Raw genomic sequence first — 16,567 nt, forward strand, 5'->3', positions numbered from 1 at the left:
GGCGCTGCCAGCGCAAAAGTTAGTTTTCTTTCTTTTTTTTTTTTTAAGAAAGCCGGCGCGGTTGGCGTAGTGGCACCCGCGAGCGGCTGGATGACTTTTGAGGGAGAGAGGGAGGGGGGGGCACGCCTGCGCCTGCGCCCGCGGCAGCAAGTAAGCGTGCTTGCGCACACCCGCACGCACAAACAAGCTCTCACCTTGCAGTCGCCGGGGCTTCGAGCGTGCCATGTGCGCCGCCGCTGCTTCGCGCTCTCGTTGGTGGGATAACTGCAGAAGATGCATGCGGCTCCTGCTCGTGGCAAAATGACAATATTTGGGACGAAGTCCCTAGGTTGTCGACGGCAAAAATACCTTATATCAAGGATGTCTCTCGCTGCCACTTTGTTACAGAGGGGGTTGCAAATACATGTGCTTCTATGGAGTAACAGTGGGGAATAGAAAAACTTCGTAATATCGAGGAATTCGTTGCATGGAGGTTCGTTATAGGCAGGTTTAACTGTATATTAAAAAAGTCCTTTTTATTGCGAAAAACAAAGCATCTCTGGAGTCAGTTTTCAAAATTCAAAAATTCTTGTGCAAGAACACTTTCAGCAAATCTTGCAACTCCAGCATCAGACAAAATTCATTTACAAGCCCTTGCTCACTGTTGTGGCTCGGCTTATATACAGTTAATTTCGTGGTGGTTGAGGTCACGGGAGCATTTTGCATTCTCCTGTAGTGTGTCATCATGATGCTGTCAAGTGAAGCAGTGAGTGCACTATGCTTTCCATCTACACGCAAGCTGGACCTATAAAGGGGTCAGAAGACCCGCTTCGTTTCAAGACTTCAGAATTCAAATAAATTAGCTTTACGTCGTTTATTCTCTGTCAAAATTCCTGTCAGCATTCCTTGCAAGCAAGCAAAGCTCCTGCTGTAGTCAGTTTCGTGTCACGTTACTGTCTGATTTTGGTGTCTACACTGCTTTAAGCTCTTCTCAGTTATGCGTATACAGTAATACCTCGTTAACTCGAACTCGCATGTCTCGAAAAATCGGCTAAGTCGAAGTTTTCCGCGGTACCGAACAATTACCCATAGGTGCAATGTATTTATTGCCCTTTATCTCGAAGTATTTCCGTGCCCACTTTCGGTTATCTCGAAATCTCGACTGAGAATGGAACCAAAACTTCGCCGCCGAACCGTTTCACAAAATACTAGCGGCAAAATGCCATACGTTTCACAAGGTTCGCGCGAGGCTGCCGCGTTTACGGCGAAGTGGACACTGTTCCCGAAAGTAAAGTCGGAACCTAGCGGCATACCAACTTTGTCGAGCAACCCTGTGTCACGTCATGTGACGCTATAAACGTGTACATAAGCAGGCCCTGCAAAATAGCTCGGGTCGTACACGTTTTGTTTACCGTCAGAGATGCGATTTTAGGATTTTATTTACGCAAGGCACGTCGCGTGGATTTTTTTCATCGGCCATGCGATGTGGTGAGGATAACGCCACCAAAGCAAAGCAAGTCACTGATGCTGCAAAGAAAGGTAGCCCTAATCAAAGAAACGGATTCGAGGCTCGAAGTTTCCGGACGTCAAAACGGCGCTGAATGTGTGGCATCGTGCGAGAGGAGCCCCTTCCAGTCACATCGACAGATAAGGCCGATTCTCTGGACTTAGCGGTGGGCTAAACTGATCTAGGCTGCAACATCGGCTGGTTTGACCATTTTCTTAAGCCAAACAACGTGGCGTCACGCACAGTGATCGCGGCAGCGTCGACGCAGCTATTCGAGGGGTTGACGACATCCGCCGAAACAAGAAACATGCTTCGCTTGATGCGAAATAAATTTGAGTGCAGTGGCGCGGATGATCGACATATGCGCTGTGTTAAGCAACTCGAGAAAGCTTTGCTAGGTGCAAGTGTTACTGAGAGGCAGACCAGCCTTAGTCGGTCTCTCTGCACTAAATAAAAAGGCAGTGCCGAAAAACACAGCTGGTTAATAGCGCTGGTATGTCATTATTTTTCTTCAAAACCTTTACAAAGAGCCAGTTAGGCGCTCCTTGTTAAGAAACTGGTCAGTAGGGATAACGTTTCTAGATAGAACTGAACTTCTCAATGGAATTTGCCCAAGTTTGCTTATCTCGAAAATCTGCTTATCTCGAAATTTTTTCTGGTTTTTACTACTTCGAGTTAACGAGGTATTACTGTACAGTGAAATCTCGGTATAACGAACTTCAGGGAACCGCGGATCATTTTTTGACGGGTGCAGCGCAAACTCTGCGTCACGAACGATACTAGACCGTCCGCATTTTTATGCGCCGCTTCGGTCGCTGTTCCGCTTTTTTCTATGAATATGCGGAGTTTCCTCAAGTAGTCCAACGCATCTGTGGCCGACACGGACTCGTCGCGATCTTCGGGTGCTACCGTGACATCGTCGTCCATGTCATCGATGCAGTCCTTTAAGGCCCAACTGCATGCACGCGAGTTTTGAGCGACGGCCGACAGAAATTGCTGTCGCGGAGGGCCATCCATCGCCATCGCTTGTCGCGTCGCAGGTTTCTGGAAAGCCAGAAAACATCGCTTGTCGCCCGGAAGTGAGCATGACGATATCCGGCAACATGGCAGCATCTCTGACCTTCGCTTCGGTTGCAGTTTGCTCGTGATGCTTCCAATCGGCGCGTACTTCAAGGAATGCAAGTTATAGACTACCTTCTTTACAGCCCCATCTCACGCGGAGAACGAGGCAGCGACCGTATTTTGTCGTTAATTTTGATCGACGGTTCGTTTTGATGTTTCAGTGGTAGCTTGCTGCACTGGTGGTAGCTTGCTGCAATGTCAACGCAGTTTGCAAAGTGCGACGTAGCGTAGGCAGCGTACGCTTCCGGGCGCCCCATGCGATCACAGCAGATACTACTGTCGCGGTTAAACATAAGATTGCGAAAAAAGAAAGTCACGAAATGCTTTTATGGCATCCTTATCTCAAACAAGACAATAATAAATTTGGCATTATGTCATTCATCTACTCTGTAATTCTTTTTCGTAATTTGCCTGTGTGCACGCAATAGTTTTCAATCAAGCAACCGTGACACTTTGTCACGAACATGTGGGTGCTCCCGTCGCGACAGCGCGACGGAGCCCGTTTGTTGCAGTCGCCTTCGCTCGAAAGTCGCGTGGTAGTCACGTGCAATGCATGCGGTTGGGCCTTTACAAAACCTGATGCGTTGTCGCCTCCGCAACGGAGGGGAAAAAAAAAAAGTAGTTCTCCGCCCGTGGCCTTCTCCTCCCGCGCCATGTCAGGTTTTTGCGGGAGGGCGTCCGCTCTTCGCGCTGCGTCGTCTGCTACCTTACAGCTCCGACTGCCATGACCGATACACTGAAATCTAAGAATCCTCGCATTTCGGGATATAAGTTCGTAGTACTGAGGTGTTGTTAAGATTACACGGGAATTAAATAACGATCGTTATTCTGAAATGTTTGTTATTCTGAAGTTCGTAGTAGTGAAATATTTTTACATTGAAACTATAAGCAGTCGGCACAGGATTTCTTCAAAGTTCGTTAATTTGAAATGTTCGTTAATGTGGTGTTCATTGAAACGAGGTTTGACTGTATATCTTGCGCGATCCTGTGAGATTTGTATCATTAAAGCTTGTACCGTGAAAAAGTGTCGGTCTACAAAATGGGCAGGCACACACGAAAGTTCGAGTTTCAAATGTTGGCTCATTCACCTTCAGCTTTATGATGTGACGTTGTAGCAGAAGCATGCATCATCTACAGACAAAAGACACATTTTCACTGCACTGCCACACGTCCCATAATCTCGCATGCTGAAACTCTTTGGCATCTGAATTTTTAGACTTTCTGCTGTGATGGAAGGTCTGAAACAGCGTTATTTGAAGCTGAAGGCTGAAATATTTTTCAGCCTTGAGCTACTGCTCTTGTGTGCCGATCAACTTGCAGCCTAGGGTTTACCAGAAGTCAGTTTTGCCACAATGTAAAGATGCCATGCAGTAAAGCATACCAAAACTCAGAGCGGGCCATTGTCACGAGTGTGAGCTCCTTAACCCTTTTGCTTTCCATGCCCCCCCCCCTGCCACAGTGTCACTGACGTACTGTTATGTTCTCCATTGTGGGTTAAAAAATTCGCGCGAAAGTGCAAAGTAAGGCAATTCTTTTGGTTGCGCCATCTGTAGAATCTTTCTAGAGCACATATTTTTGGCCCTCGCTGTGTTGGTACGTGTATTGGAAGAGTACAAAGCAACCAAGCCCATCCTTCTTTGCTGGGGCACATGGTCACTCCGTACACGCTACTCTCTCGAGCTGAGCTACCATGCGGTGCGTGTGCAGTTATGGCTACATGGGTTGTTCTGCCATCTGCTGCGGGTTCGCAAGGTTTTTTTTTTTTTTTTCTGTATTCTGTAGGCGTGTCTGCCACGGTGCATCAAGTTCAGAGGCGCTCGCTGTTGCCTCTCCAACAGACCAATACATGACTCTGTCGCTGCACTCGCTCGCTCGCCGCAGCCTCGCTTGCTGCTATCAGCAGCAAACAAGGCTATCGTATCTCCTAACCATCCCTATCTCTCATCTTGACTTCACAATGTGCCATTTCTCTGCATTTCAAGCTTCTCCGATATTCCCGAAAGCAAGCTGACACTGGGGGTTTGTCATGGCCAGAAACACCCGACAGTGAAAGGTTTAATAGACCTTCTCAAGCCATCCCAGAGCGTCCCATGGGCAAGCGGAGTGCTATGGGAAAAGTGTGTAAGTCAAGCAATTTGACTGCTCATTGCCCACTGCTTGTTGGCACCATGGGAGCACGAAACAAAAAGAACGGCTTCTTAACTATTTATAGTACATTGTAAATAAAGTAAAACTCCTCGTTAGTATGTACCCACTTCAAAACATACAAACGGATGAAACGTACCTGCAACGAATCTCCGACCAAGTCTCGTAGAGCCTAATGTATCTGCTGACTACTTAAATGGCTCGTCCTATGCCTACTGATTATTGCTTACTGTGGTAACTTTTGATGGGAAGCAGCTGTGCTCGACCCTACCTCCCGTGTGAGACGCCGTCTACTCTAGTTACCGTTCCTCCCGCTGGAGGCGCTTCTCAAAGAATTTCTTGAAGAATCCGCTACAAGGTGCTGGTCCGCGCGCCATAAACCCAGGTTGCGCGCGTTGACACTCAATGACCTTCAGTGACACTCAGTGGGAGCGCACCGGTATGAGCGGTAAACAGCAGTCTGACTCATCCGCAGCTGCTGCTCGGCGCACTCGAGCCGCTGCCGCGAAACAGCAGCGGCGCCAAGTCGACCCTGAACTTCTTGCAAGGGAAGCTGAAGCTCGACGGAAACGCCGCCACGCCGCTTCTGAAGAGACGAAGGCTCGCGCAGCTGCAGCAAAACGTTAGCACAGGGCAGCGGACCCGGAGTTCCACGGTCGTGCAACTGCAGCGCAACGTGAACGTCTCTCAAATTCCTTCCACCTCCAACAACACCACCAACGCCTCTCCACTTACACCCACACAACCCAATATAAATGAATTACACACATCTCCCCGTAAAGGAACCGTGATGGGCATGCGAAGCAGCTGGGGGCGACGCCTCACCAACAACAACAACAAACAACAACTACACCCTAACCACGAACAACCCATCACCGAGGTGCACCAAACGGAACACATTTACGGGAACCTCACGTCGTCCCTAGCTGCTTCGCATGCCCATCAGGGTTCCCTCATGGCGAGATGTGTGTAATTTTTTTATTGCATAAAATTGACTGCGCCCTTCCACTCGCCGATGCCACAATGTGCCGCAAAAGGCCTTCTGTCTCTTCGACAACTGCAGAGACCAGTCGATCAATCATTCCAACTTCCACACAGTTACATTGATGCTTTTATGGATAAGCATTAGAAAAGAACGAAGGTGAAATGAAGGCCACCGACGATTGCGCCAGTATGACTTATCACCGACAACCATAGAAAAACAAGCATCTTCAGCTATCTGCTCAGCCACGTGTGTGGCATAGCGTTATTCTGAGCTTACTGCACGCTTTTAAGAGGCGACAACCTGCCACCTCGTTGTGCGGGACCACTTTCAAGTGCCCGTCGCATCGTAGAAACGAAAGCAGTTCACTGTTGCCGAGTTGAGTGGCTTGGGCACCGAGAGACCTCATTATAATCATGCTATTATCATGCGAAACGCGCACGTTCTGTGCAACAAGTGCAGCGCTGTTGTAAGCGCTTTTGTTGGTGACAAGCGAAATGCGCCTTCCTCTGCTATAGTATCGCGGAGACGCAAAGTGTGCATCGCTTGCAGGAAGCTTGCCGCCACCGCATAAGACCCAGCTAGCTGCTTGCTGCATCTGTGCATGGTTTAGAACGGGGCAGGTACGAAGAGCACTCCCACAGCAATCGCTTGTGCACAGTACAGCAAGCAGCCCGGCAGTGACGGCCGTGATGGCGTGAGCAGAGTAGGAAATGCGTTGCACGCAACTGGTCAGGGCCGATCGGTCCCATGTGGCAGTATCGTGTTTCAATGAAACGGTGTCTATTTTCACAAAGTATATCGACACGTGCTTCCCTATGCTCTGTCAGTCACTGTGTTTCTCAGACCCTGCAATAGTTTCGAAATGCTTACCGTATTTATTCGAATCTAGGCCGATGTTTTTTTTTTTTTTTTTTTTTTTTTTTTTTTTCTCGAAAAAGACGATGTGCGAAAGTGGGGGGTTGGCTTAGATTCGAGTATAGATTCGAGTACAATGATTAAGTTTTTTTTTTTCTGGCCTTGCGAATTTCGGGGTTCGGCTTAGAATCGGGGCCAGCCTAGATTCGAGTAAATACGGTATTTGTGTCGCCACTGCGCACTATTAGACAGGCATGCTCAAGAGCCAGAATCTTTTCTGCAATCTGCCAAAAAGAAAGAAAAGGCGTTGTAGCGGGTGTGTTAGGCAATATTTGCTGTGGCGTCGCATTTCTTTGTTGGTGGCAGCGGCGCGCGTCAGGAGATGCAAATTGCACTGGGCGGTTATTCTGTACTGCCGTTTATTGCATAGTTTTGCTGTGCTCCTGGCAGGTACATATTAACGAGGTTCTACTGTACTACAATATCCGAACAGAGAGAGAGGGAGATAATTTATCGGAAGGCAGAGAGGAATATCCGAACAGGTTTGCGTGTATGTCTAGTCACGAAACACAGTTGGTCTAGGTATTACCAGACAGATGTGTATCGGATCATGGCCTAACTGGAGAGGCTTGCGATCGTTCCTTCTAATGGCCTTCGCAGTGCGGCTGTTGCAACCTCCCGCCGCACCACCAGGGTGTTGCTGTGATCCTGCTGCTGCGCTCTCCACTGCTGTCCAAGCAGTGTCAACGCGAGCATGTGTTCGCACCCCTCTCAACCAAATATGCTCGCATAACTGCATGTCGTAAGGCTTTCTGGCCCTTATTCCTGCACAACCACTGCATAGTGATCGTCATGCCTCTAAATGGGTCTAAGTCAGCAAAGAAATTTCCAAGTGAAGTGCAGTGTCTGCACGGTAATGAACCAAACGCTGAGCTTAAATTGTCGTAGCTCTGAAACAGAAATGCTGTAAGTTTTGCTTGCGCAGTGCTGGCATTAAAAACAACTAAGGGATGGTGCTGCACAATCGGAGAAAAGACTGCTTGCAGCATGGTAGGCTGCCTCCTCTTGAATATATGCAGTTTAAAAAAAGACTTTTGAGATTTTGTTTAGGAGTGTTTTTCAGTCACTTGGTGACCAGTTCTGCATTACTCGCAAGCTGAAGGGAGGAAATTTCACGAGTCACTGTGATTTACAGTGCACAGTACAACAGTGCTGCCCAGTCCGCAACGAGCCATTGAGTGCTTCGCACTGTAAAGCATGTCCCATAGGACATAAAAGCAACCAGCAAGTATCACAACATATCTGGCTAGCGGCTCCCACACTGTGTGAACTGTGCACTTTGCAAGCAACACACGACACAGAAGAAAAGTCAGAACGGCAGCAGCCAGCAAAAGTTCCTTTAACAGCAGGGTCGCTGTGCCCTGTGTGGTGAGCAGTGGCATCAGTCATGACAGCCAGCGCAAACAGCACAAGAGACAGAGAAAAATACACGACACAGTCACTGTGTCGTGTACTTTCTTCGGTCTCTTGTCTTCGAAGTTCTAGCGAAGGCCGTAGAAAGGAACACCTGCACGCCTCTCCTGTCTGGCCATGATCAGATGTAGCAGTTGTGAAGCACGCATGTTATTGCGTGCCGATACTGTCAAGACACACTATCATGTGCAATATGAGCTGGAACACCGAATTCATGTTTATTCAACGATTTCTTGTAATGCACCGATATAAATGTTACATACTGAATTGCCTGGGATAACTGCAGACATGACTGAATAGCGTAATAAAACCACAGACAAGGTAGTGACGACAGACAGGATGGAGCACAAGGAGGACCCGCGCTCCATCCTGTCTGTCGTCTCTACCTTGTCTGTGGTTTTTTGCACTATTCAGTCATGTCTGCAGTTAATACGCACCAACTAGCCCAACTCACGTCTCTAATTATGCCTGAGATACCTTTCTTCTTGAGCATTTAGTGTCATGAACACTTCTGCGCTTGCCAACTGCGTTTAGCCACTATTACATTTAAAAGATCCTTTCAGTGCTCCATCTCGCGTCGCTCACACCAAACACATGAAAACATAACAGGTGTATGTAAAATTGAGCACCTGCAATGAGTGTCGACAAAAGTGATGAAAGCTTATCTTTTGTTACCTGTGGTATGAGCGAATGAAAGAAGGGGAATTTTTTCCAAGGGCTCGTTTGTATGTTTGACACAAACAAATGAGTCAAACAGACAATGAGGCCTGGGAAAGCGGAAAGGAAGGCAATTGTTGTCTTTTAACTGTACTGTACTAATAGTGATGTAGATGGAAAGGAATCGGAGATGATGAAAAATCACCCTTTCCGTCAGTGGGATCTGAACCCACAATCTTCGAAATACACGTCCGATGCTCTACCAATTGAGCTACATTGGAAGACTTTTTTCCAACCGCTTCGTTGGCTATTTCTGTGAATGTAATTCCCAGGCAGTGTTAGCCAGCGCCGCTCGTAGGCCAAGTGGAGAGTGTGGAACACTCTTTTTGCCATAGGGCGTCACGTGGCATGTGATTTAATTCACTAAGGTCTGTGCTGCCAGTTTAATATATAATGAAATAATGTTTTCATTATTAGTTCATTTTAAAAGTAATGGCATAGTCTACATAAAAACTGAGTTCATATTTCATATCAGTACATGAAAATACACGATCACTGAAGTTTTCATCAGCCCAGCTTAAATAATAAAACACTTTTATGTCTGAAAACTGCCTCCCCCCTTGAGAAAGTGTGCAGGCTTGTCTTCAAGCGCTGGTTATTTGCCCGTAGAAACTTTTTCTGACTGACATGCAGCTAAAGATCTCCCCTTGTTTGCACCACTTATGGACACTGGTCTCACGCATGCAAAACAGACACGACACAGGCTGTCTGGCAGCCATCTTCAGCAATCAAGGTGACTTTCCTTTGACGTGCACTTTCATAAAGAAAGTGATGCATCACCATTCCCACTGTATTGGGAACAGATAAGGTCACACACGAGCACAGAATGAACCTACGCGAACTCGCATCAAAGTGTTCTTCGTCAACATTTGCACGGTCATCTTGTGATGGCAGTGACCCTGCATCTGCCCTTCTGATGGTCGGCTGTTGCCATTGCCGTGAAGACGGTCTTGTACTCGATTGTAGGGATGGGCAAATATTCGGGCGTTTCGAATATTCGAACGAATATTACAGTATTCAAATTTGCTTCGATACGAATTTAGATTATTCGAAATTTCGAAGTATTCGAAATGTATACATTTGACCACGCATAACCCCCTGTAAAGGTGGTTTCACTGCAGCCTCTGGTTGCTGTGCTGTGAAACGACCCATACAGGAGATATCTGCACTGCCGCGAAGCCACACTTCAAGGTTAAATGTGCATATATTTTTTTTAAAGTTTAAAAGCGTGTTATATGGGCTTATATGCGCTAAGTATAGTAATTTTTAAACTGTAACGTCCACTTATAACGAGCACCCTACTGCTATTCAAATCTTGATACTATTCAAGGCTGCTTTCACTTCATTTCAAACCAAAAAAGTGACATTCACTAATGCCTAGTTTCAATCCTTAAAAATATTGTGCAAGGGTCATGACAAAAATGTTCATTTTTCTTGATAATATGCGGTAAATACTGTTCAAACTATTCGATTTGAAATTATTCGACCAAATCACTATTCGCTTCAGATTCGCTTCGAACCTCAAATTCACTATTCGCCCATCCTTACTCAATTGTAATGGCATGCACCGGCAATTTTTAGGCTCGCTTTATCAGAAAAAACGTGCACGTTAGATTCAAGTAAATATGATACACATTGTTAATTTGAATTTGTAGCAGTGACTTGCAGCACAGCTATTCTTAATCCGAGTACTATAATGCCACATGCCATCATGTACTATGAGCCATCCGCTGTGGCACGTACGCGCGAGTGCAGGAAGAAGGGAACGTGGTTGTTGCTGGTCCGGTTCTGGGGAAGACGTCAACTTCTGGCTGTCTGTCTTATTTCGCCCGTCACAATATGTGTTTTTAGTTATTGCACAGAAATCTTGGCTATTTTGCGATCACTGAACTGGTTTTGTTGGGCATTGTTGAAGTGTAGATAATACCTTGACTCGAGCAAGTTGATTCATACTCGGAGAAATTCGGTGTGACTTAGGCGAAGTTCAGAGACACAGATGTGTCTGTGTTTCCTGTCTTCTAAGTCGCACTGCATTTCTCTGAGTCAGGTTTCTTATCCATGGTGGCTGCCACCGTGCTTCCATGCTTATGCACATGCCTTGCACCGAATTGAAACTTTACTGCTGATGAAATAATAGCTACCTAGTTATGTGACGATGGATGGTGATCATGCAGTTCTGAAGGCACCCAGCCAACATGTCATGCATGGTGATGAATACTTAAATAAGGCATCCCTCTACAATTCCTGTGAGTGACTGTAGCAGTTAGGACTCCTCATCTTTTTTTCAATTTTTGCTCTTTTGTTGTTATTCGAGGATCATCTAAATTGATCAGTGCCCAGCCAAATATGTCTGAATGAGTTGCAGTTTTACGCCGTACTGTCTGCTCTTGCATTCTGAATTAATAAAGGAGAATAAGATCTTACGTACCAGTAAAGAAGCTCTTGCAGTGAGTGAAGACCACCAGAAAAGACACAGAAGACTGCCTTGAGAAGTTCCCGCGCCAGTGTGCCATATAAATAATTTTGATAGCATCTACACAGAGCTTTGTCACTTATGGCTAAATATGGATGACATCATAATTTAAAGGAGCCAAAAATAAATTTAGAAAATGTAAAGTATTGTGCCAAGTCGACCAACACAGGAGAAATTATACTGAAGCTTTGATGCCACAGGCACTGGGCTTTCGGCATGAAATTGAAGTAGTGGAAATGCGGCCTCCTTTTTCTGTTTTAGTAGCTAACCCCTTCCCGCAGCATTAACGTGAAACTGCCTGCTATATTTTGCAGTGTGCGGCTGTCCCAGCTTGAATCGCAGCTGGAGTGTCAGCGGCCCATTGCCGAAGCCACGGCCAGCAGCGGCCAGGCACTGGCCCAGCTGTCGGCCAAGCTCCAAGCCTTCCTCAAGACCAGCGTGCTCTTCGCTGCTTCACACTTGCAGCTTGACTCGGAGGTGTGTTGGACATCCTCCATTTGAGCTATCCAGGCATCAACTCAAATGCAAGGCCTGTCAAGGGCCTGTGCAGTCTAGCCCCGGCGTAACAAAAGTGTGACAGCTCTACATAGCCAAGGAAATCGGGGTCGCTGTTTGCACAAAATATCTTCAAGACCTCATTGTTGCATAGGGCTCTAAAGAACTTTCATTTTATCCAATATTCCTTCTACGGACGACAACCTAAATGCACTGCACCATTTGCAATCGCCTCCTTTCTGACGTTCCTTTAAAGGGGAGATGCGGGTCGAAAAACGCAAGTTTTTTCAAAAATTATCGATTTTTTGTTTTCACCTGTTTTGTTAAGATTAGTATCACTACTGTTCTGAAAATAAAAAACAAAGTCGAGACTCAACTGGAAATGCATTAAAATTGCGTCTAAAGAGCACAAGGTGGCTGTTAATCTTGACCGAAAGTGTGATGTCTTCTAGCGCCTCGGGGCCGATAACGCGCGGCCGCTTGCCATTGGGGATCACATGAGGAGATCTCCAAATAACCACGGTTTCCCGCGCTGCAGAAGCGCAAGAAATAATAAAGAAAGCATGCTTTTGCCGCGCTTTTCGAGCGCTGCGACTGGCTTTTAAATCACGTGGTACGGATCGGGGCCGCCATTGGCCGCTGCACGCCTTGCGTGTTGCGAAGCCTGCTTGCAGGGTCCATGTTTCATCGATCTGCGCAGCTGAACACCGTTTCTCTCGTGTATTTATTTTCATCATGGACGAAGAGAACCGTAGCAACCGCAGTCACAGGCCAGTGAAGTATCGCTCGGTAAACAAATTTTGAGGACGCCGGCACAAATTGAAGCCAAACACTCGCCGAACGGCAAGTGCGTCTGCTGCCGCGAGGCCTAGCGATGGCTACGGCGATGCTTCCGACAAATTTGGCGTGGCATTCGAGTATGTCAATGTATCTCAAAGAGAAGATCGGTCTCTTCAACGAGGAAGAAAGATCACGGTAGAAAGAGTCTTCCTTGATCCCTGGCATAACAGCATTGAACATCCTCGTGATCGGTGCAGTGTGTCCAACGTGTCACCGTTCGGCAATACGCGTCCGGGAACCAGCTTACAAAGGCAAAGGCGTCGTTTCTGGAACTGCAATGCGAGAACAGCGAGTGCCCCGAAAGTATGCTTTCGATGATGCATACGTTGCGGCGAGTTGCTTCGAGCGAGGAGGCCAGTGTAGGGGCGGCGAGTGACGGACCGATCGCAAGCAGAACCTACGGCAGCGGGAGCTCGCGCAATAGCTACTCTGCTCGAAAGAACAGTCAAGGAGAAACTTATGGCGCTGCCTCATTTTAGTGGCAGTGGCTACTGGAAGAACAATTTACCTCTTTTGTGTGCAATTTCGAGCGGATTTTGTTACCTCTTTCATAAATAAACATCCAATTTTAACTTTAAACTTCGTTTTTCTCAAAACACACTTTTTGGCAACTTTTTCAGCGTGCCCCTCTTGTTTTTGGTGCTTCTCCGATCTGCATGAAACTTTGCCCAAGTTTTCTCTAAGGTGTGAGGAGCGCATTTATCTCCTTCAAATCTCAATATTATTTATGCATATTAGAAAATTTGCAAGTAAACATTTACTGGGGTCTGGGTAATAATGGATTTCCCATGTTTGAATTTTTCACGTCTAGTAAATATTTTCTATGCACTTTCTGGATAGTTTTCGGCACTCTACAGTTCAAATGGAACAGTATGAGCCATTAACTGTCAAAGTGTCTAGAAGTTTAAGGATTGAAAAAAGGGGCTACAAGGCCTATGTTTTACATATTTGTCATGATGCAGAACAAAAAGTATGCAACTTACAAGAAACCTTAATATATTCGAAATCAGCATAAAAATCTCTACAAATACCCCAAGTTTCATTGCTCTAGGATAAATATTTTAAAAAAAAGTGTCTTCGAGCCGCATCTCCCCTTAAAGTGCACGTCGCCTTGCCTTGCTCATTAACAGCGAGCTGCTTGAATGAAAGCAGCTCACTGTGACAGAGTTGGCTGAACAAGGTACTTGCCGCATTCGTGCACGATCAGGAATGGCGTGAGTGCGGTAAAACCTCCCTGCACTGATGCTACCACAGCAATTGCCCACGTATGGTGCTGCAAGCATACTGCTGTTGTAAGTGTACTGCATGTTTTTAATATGCAACAACCCACACCTGTTGCCTGCTGTTCATCGCCGCCTCCTTGCATAGGACTGCTAGGGCATTGCTAGCAAGAAGCTTGTCATTGCCCCGTTAAATACTCACTGCACTTGTGTACAGTCAGGATTGGAGCGGGTACAAATAACACTACCACAGGCAGCAAGTGTGCCGCATACAATACAGCAAGCATCCCGGCAGTTACTGCACAAGCTGAGTAGGTGATGTATTGCACGGAATTAGCCAGGGACAATCTGTTGCACACAAATAGTGGCACTGCGCTTCGGTGAAACAGTGCTGTTTTCGCTAAGTACAGACGTGCACGCACATCTCGGGGAAGGCCAATAGCTGATACGTGTGTCCACTCACTGTGTTTGGGATCTTTAATGATTTTGAAAGGCTGTTTGCCATCGCCACTGCATGCTGTCATGCGAGAGATCTGGAAGATTTTCTGCACTTTGGTGTAAAGAAAGAAAGGGCCTTGCAGTGGGTACATTAAGTGACATCTACTTTGCAGTGCACTTACCTCATTGTTGGTAGCGCCGATGCCTGTCAGGAGATGCACTTGATGGTTACTGTGCATAAAGTGCGCATTGCCCTTTGAGGGTCCAATTTTTTCGCCAAATGCAGTCCAAAAGTGTGTAATTTTTTTATTGCTGGAATAAATTCTTCAGAAGAAAAAGATTGTCTAAAATTTTTTTGCGTGACCGTAAGGTGACAAAAAAAATCATTTTTGTTGTTACATATGCATGGTTTATTCATGGTAACATAACATCAAACAAAATCCTAAAAAAAAAACAACTTATACGATCTTTTATAAATAAAAATGATGCATTGTATTAAACATAGCTCAAAGACATACAAAAATAAGTGCACCAGAGTACTTCTCTGGTAAAAAATGTTCGTGCTCCCCAAAACAGGAAACGCAACCACAGCGGCGGCGTGTGTGTGTAATTTAGCGCCACATGGAAACAGATGTAATTGCGCCCCGGAGAGCAATAAACGAGAGAGTCACAAGCGGTCACCCTTTGAGAAATTAGAAACCAGACAGCCATCAGCTTTGCGGGCGCGAGAAGCGATAACCACCCGAAGGACGAAACCAAAACCAGCCGCACTGTGTGCACGTGTTTTGATGCACAAGTGAAGACTACCGAGCCGCTTCTGAAAGCAAAAAAGAAAAGAAAAAAGAAAAAGTCAACGGAGAGACATCAGCTCATGAAAAAAATTCCACGTATTCCCGAAGCGTGGCAGCACATGCCAAGCAAGAGAAATGATCAAAAAAGGCGCGCATTTTAAACATGCAGGCTATGCCGTACATGTACGACGAAAACCCTCAAAGGGTTATCTTCAGTCTCTGCATAAACCTACCTACAAGTCACGTTATGTTGAATAATGGCTTTTTTTTTTCTGAAAATACCTGCATAACAGCACTTTGATTGAAAATAAAGTGTTTCCAAAAAGGGAAATAGTTTCCATCTTTGCAAGTAATAAAGGACCTCTTCCTGTTCTAGATTCATCATTGTCCAGGTGTTGCATCAAAGGATTGAAGAAATATTTAAGCTAGTGACTTTGAGATTATTGAGTACTTTGCAGTGCCACTTCCATCTCTTATTACTTCTACGATGCAGGTGTTGGATGAAATCATGGACGACCTGGAAGGTTCTGGAGACGAGCACCCACCTGCACCAGCAGTGCCACCACCAAGCAAGGACAGACTGGCACCGCTGGATGTCTCCTTTGCTAACGGAGACTCCGAGCCAGACTCGAGTTATGGCACGCCCGTCGACGAGCTTCCACCGAGCACCTCTGCCGAGCACAGTTCTCTCGTGCATGCGATCCTGCAGGCAGCCGCAGGCTCCCAACTCTTGGCACGAAGTGAAGACTTGCCCATCAATGGCGAGAGTGAAGTGCACGACAAATTGGCCGAGCGAAGAAACTTGTGTGTTGTGGAGCGCACCCTGGTGGATTGCAATGGTGTGAGTGGGGAGGGTAGACTCGGGGGCCAGGTGCCACCTGCGGGCTCCATAGCAGAAGAGGCGGGTCTTCAGTCTGCAAGGAGTCCCGCTGTGTCCCACACCAATGGATTTCGTGTAGATGATGGCGCAGTGATGTTCAGGTATGAATACACAGCTACTCAGGGAGGCATGAACAAGAGTTTTTTAGATGATGACGCATTCGTAGGATGCTTTTGTTTCATACCTTGTTCTTAACGGTGCTGTGTGCTGCAAATTTAAATCGAATCTGGCCCTGATACAAAAGAACATGCGAAATGTAGGATCCGGCTCTCTGCAGTTTTGGGTATGTGATATAGTGCATTGATACACAGGCCTCCAATGCCTCTTATCAACATTATATTCGCGAGCCTATTGCCTTCTGGGATCTGGTCCCTTCATGGTAGAATAATTTCTAAGGTGTTGTGCTGCTGTGCTCAAGAATGTGGGTTCAACTCCTGGCCATGGAAGTTGCATTTCGATGGCAATGAAATGAAGAAATATTCAAGTCCTTAGATTCAAGTGGACACCAAAGAAACTTGGGTTATCTAAATCAATGCGTAGTCACCCCACTACAGCATGTCTCATATTAACAATGTGCCATTGGAACTTAATATCTGGAAATCTAACATAATTGGGACGTTAAACCCAAGATATTATTATTATTATTA

General features: G+C 46.3%; 1 protein-coding gene across 1 annotated transcript in view; it reads left to right on the forward strand.

Annotated features, from left to right (window-relative positions):
- LOC119391906 (uncharacterized) overlaps positions 1 to 16,115 on the forward strand; it is a 50,900-nt gene extending 34,785 nt beyond the window's left edge. The window contains exons 7-8 of the mRNA XM_037659557.2: positions 11,571 to 11,733; positions 15,534 to 16,115. Coding sequence (XP_037515485.2) covers positions 11,571 to 11,733; positions 15,534 to 16,115 — 745 coding nt within the window. The remainder of the gene's footprint in view (positions 1 to 11,570; positions 11,734 to 15,533) is intronic.
- Positions 16,116 to 16,567: the final 452 nt, after the last annotated feature.

This window comes from Rhipicephalus sanguineus, chromosome 4 (genome assembly GCF_013339695.2).
Source record: "Rhipicephalus sanguineus isolate Rsan-2018 chromosome 4, BIME_Rsan_1.4, whole genome shotgun sequence".
NCBI classification, from domain to species: domain Eukaryota; kingdom Metazoa; phylum Arthropoda; class Arachnida; order Ixodida; family Ixodidae; genus Rhipicephalus; species Rhipicephalus sanguineus.